This window comes from Artemia sp. Qi Xiang Cuo, chromosome 1, assembly GCF_049724085.1.
Source record: "Artemia sp. Qi Xiang Cuo chromosome 1, ASM4972408v1, whole genome shotgun sequence".
NCBI classification, from domain to species: Eukaryota; Metazoa; Arthropoda; class Branchiopoda; order Anostraca; family Artemiidae; genus Artemia; species Artemia sp. Qi Xiang Cuo.
Genome location: NC_142794.1, coordinates 46,170,663 through 46,173,378, shown reverse-complemented (window position 1 = coordinate 46,173,378; position 2,716 = coordinate 46,170,663). Strand labels below are relative to the sequence as shown.

Below are 2,716 nucleotides of genomic sequence, written 5' to 3'. Positions count from 1 at the left end.
ATTTTGAGATAGCCATTTTGTTCAGCGTAGTTGATTTTCAGACAGAAAATATGTTTTTGAAGAGGAAACTCCCCCAGAACCCTCAGGGCAAGGGTTTTAAGTTATGCCCTGGGGGTAAATAAGGTTTTTATAGAAAGCTTTGTCGTAGAAACTTCAAAAAAAGCCATTCAATTGGAAATTCCAAGGGCTTGTGCTCTTTTTAATAGTCGAATAGGGCAGCAGGATCACTAGCCCCCCCCCATACGCCTATCTTCCCCCAAACACATCCAATCAAAATTTTGAGATAGCTATTTTTGTTCAGCGTAGTTGATTTACAGATTGAAAATATATTTTTGAGAAGGACACTCCCCCACAACCCTCAGGGCAAGGGTTTTAAGTTATGCCATGGGGGCATATAAGGTTTTTATAGATGGCGTTGTCGTAGAAACTTCAAAACAGGTTCATTCGATTGGAAATTAAAGGGCTAGTCCCCTTTTTAACAGTCGAAAGTGATTTGAGGGCAAATAGCCCCCCCCCCCCGCCCATCATTTCCCCAAACACATCGAATCAAACTTTTGAGATAGTCATTTTGTTCAGTGTAGTTGATTTCCAGATAAAAAATATGTTTTTGAGCAGGACACTCCCCACAACTCTCAGGGCAAGAGTTTCAAGTTATGCCTTGGGGGGCATATAAGGTTTTTATAGCAGGTGTTGTCTTAAAAACTTCAAAAGAGGCACATTCAATTCAAAATTCAAATGGATAGTGCCTTTTGAAATTTTCAAAAGTAATTTGAGGACAACTAGCCCCCCCCACGCCCTTCATTCCCCCAAACACGTGACTTACTTGACTTAAGGCTCCTGCCACGTTGGAGGTGGCGTAGAGAACGAAACTCTGCTCTTCCAGGCTGACCGGTCTACTGCTATTAGTGGGGCCTCTTCGACAGCGATATTAGCTATCTCAAGGAATTTGTTAAGGCTCTCCTTCCATCTTGTCTGAAGTCTGCCCCTCGGGCAAGGCCAGTCATTAGCTTTAGCGTCAAAATCGTAGACTATTTGGGCTGGGGTTGTCGTTGGCATACGTAGGAGGTGTCCGAACCATCTGAGAGTACGGTGCGCTATTTGGACGGAAAATGGTACTTGGGAGGTGAGTGCGAGCAACCTTTCGTTGCTTACAAAATCGTCCCATCGAAGTCTCTGAATCCGACGGAGTTGTTTCGTCTGGCAGACGTCTATCATGCTGAGGATTGTTGGTTTGAGAGGCCAGGTTTCCGCTGCATAGAGGAGGACCGAGCCTACGGATGCATTATAAATTCGCATCTTCGTGCGCCTAGATATATGCGGCATTCTCCAGAGATTGTTGAGCCTTCCGACGATAGACGAGGCTTTTGAAACTCGGCTGCACATCTCTTCCTCTATAGAGCCTTCATTAGACAGCACGCAGCCAAGATTAGTGAAGTTCTTTACAACTTCAACAGAAGCTCCGCAAACAATTATGTTCTCAGGGGTGAGACTGGGCTTGGGGGCTCAATCGCCATTATCTTCGTTTTAAACCAGTTTATTTTCAGCCCCCCCTTTGCTACCTCTTCCTGTAGGACTTCCATAGCGTCAGTCAACCGGTCGATCGAGTCAGCAACGAGACCAAGATCATCTGCGAAGTCAGAGTCCTTCAGAACGCAATCTCCAAACTGCAGACCACAGGGTAAGCGATTTGTTGTTCGTATCATAACATGGTCTATCACGCAATTGAAAAGTTCCGGGGCGGCAGCACACCCTTGTCGTACACCGGTTTTGATGCCGAATGTCGTGCTCCGTTTGCGGTTGACTTGGACGCAACCCACGGTCTCTTCGTAAAGCTTTTCAAACAACTTGCAGTATTTGTCAGGTAGACCAAATAATCAAAGTATCAGCCAGAGCGAGTTGCGATCCACCGAGTCAAATGCAGCCTTGAAGACCACAAAGGCTACATATGCTTTCCTCCTGAATTCCTTCGTCTTCTCAATTAACTGGCGCATGTTAAAGATTAGTTCGACAGTGGATCTCCCGGGCATAAACCCCGCCTGCTGGACTCTCCTCTTTCTTCTGAGGACGCTCGTGCATCTATCCAGCAGGGTCATAGCAAAGAGCTTTCCACGCACTGAAGTAGCGTTATGCCTCTGTAGTTCAAACAGATGCTCTTGTTCACCTTTCTATTCCATAAGGGCAGGATTATACCTGCTCGCCAGTCCTTCGGGATCCATTCTGTGCGCCAAACCACAGAAAACAGCATGTGGAGCCAAAGTAGCATCACCGGTCCGGCATACTTCAGGAGCTCAGCAGATATTCCACATACGCCTGCCGCTTTTTTGTTCTTCAAACGTTTTACTGCTGTGTAGATTTCTGATGACGTGAAAGGAGTTTCTGTGTCACTTTTCTGCAGTTCCTGGGTGCCGGTGGCTAGGCTGATGAGTTCCTGGTCAGTCTGCGCTACGCCTTCGGCGTTGAGGAGGCCCGAGAAGTTGTCTTTCCATCGACTGACCTGGGCAGCTTCGTCACTGAGCGGCTGACCATCCACGGAGACAACACATGCAACCAAGGGGGCTATGTCTCCTGTTAGATCACGGAGATGCTTATAGAGACTGCCAACGTCACCTTTCTTGGCTGCACCCTCTAGCTCATGTGCCTTCCTTTCCACAAACAGTTTCTTGTCTCGCTGTATCAGTTTGTTGCGGACCCCATTAAGGCTTATGTAGGTTGGCAT

General features: G+C 47.0%; 2 protein-coding genes across 2 annotated transcripts; both read right to left on the bottom strand.

Moving 5' to 3' along the window:
* Positions 1-828: 828 nt before the first annotated feature.
* LOC148956389 (uncharacterized) lies at positions 829-1,215 on the bottom strand. The gene has a single exon (XM_089090653.1). It carries the CDS (start codon positions 1,213-1,215, stop codon positions 829-831), a length of 387 nt encoding a protein of 128 aa, XP_088946779.1.
* An 874-nt stretch (positions 1,216-2,089) lies between these two features.
* On the bottom strand, positions 2,090-2,716 carry LOC148956388 (uncharacterized). Its single transcript, XM_089090645.1, has one exon. It carries the CDS (start codon positions 2,714-2,716, stop codon positions 2,090-2,092), a length of 627 nt encoding a protein of 208 aa, XP_088946771.1.

Coding starts and splice junctions, on each gene's coding strand:
- LOC148956389 (XM_089090653.1), bottom strand. CDS start 1,215: ATGATAGACGTCTGCCAGACGAAACAACTCCGTCGGATTCAGAGACTT.
- LOC148956388 (XM_089090645.1), bottom strand. CDS start 2,716: ATGCCAACCTACATAAGCCTTAATGGGGTCCGCAACAAACTGATACAG.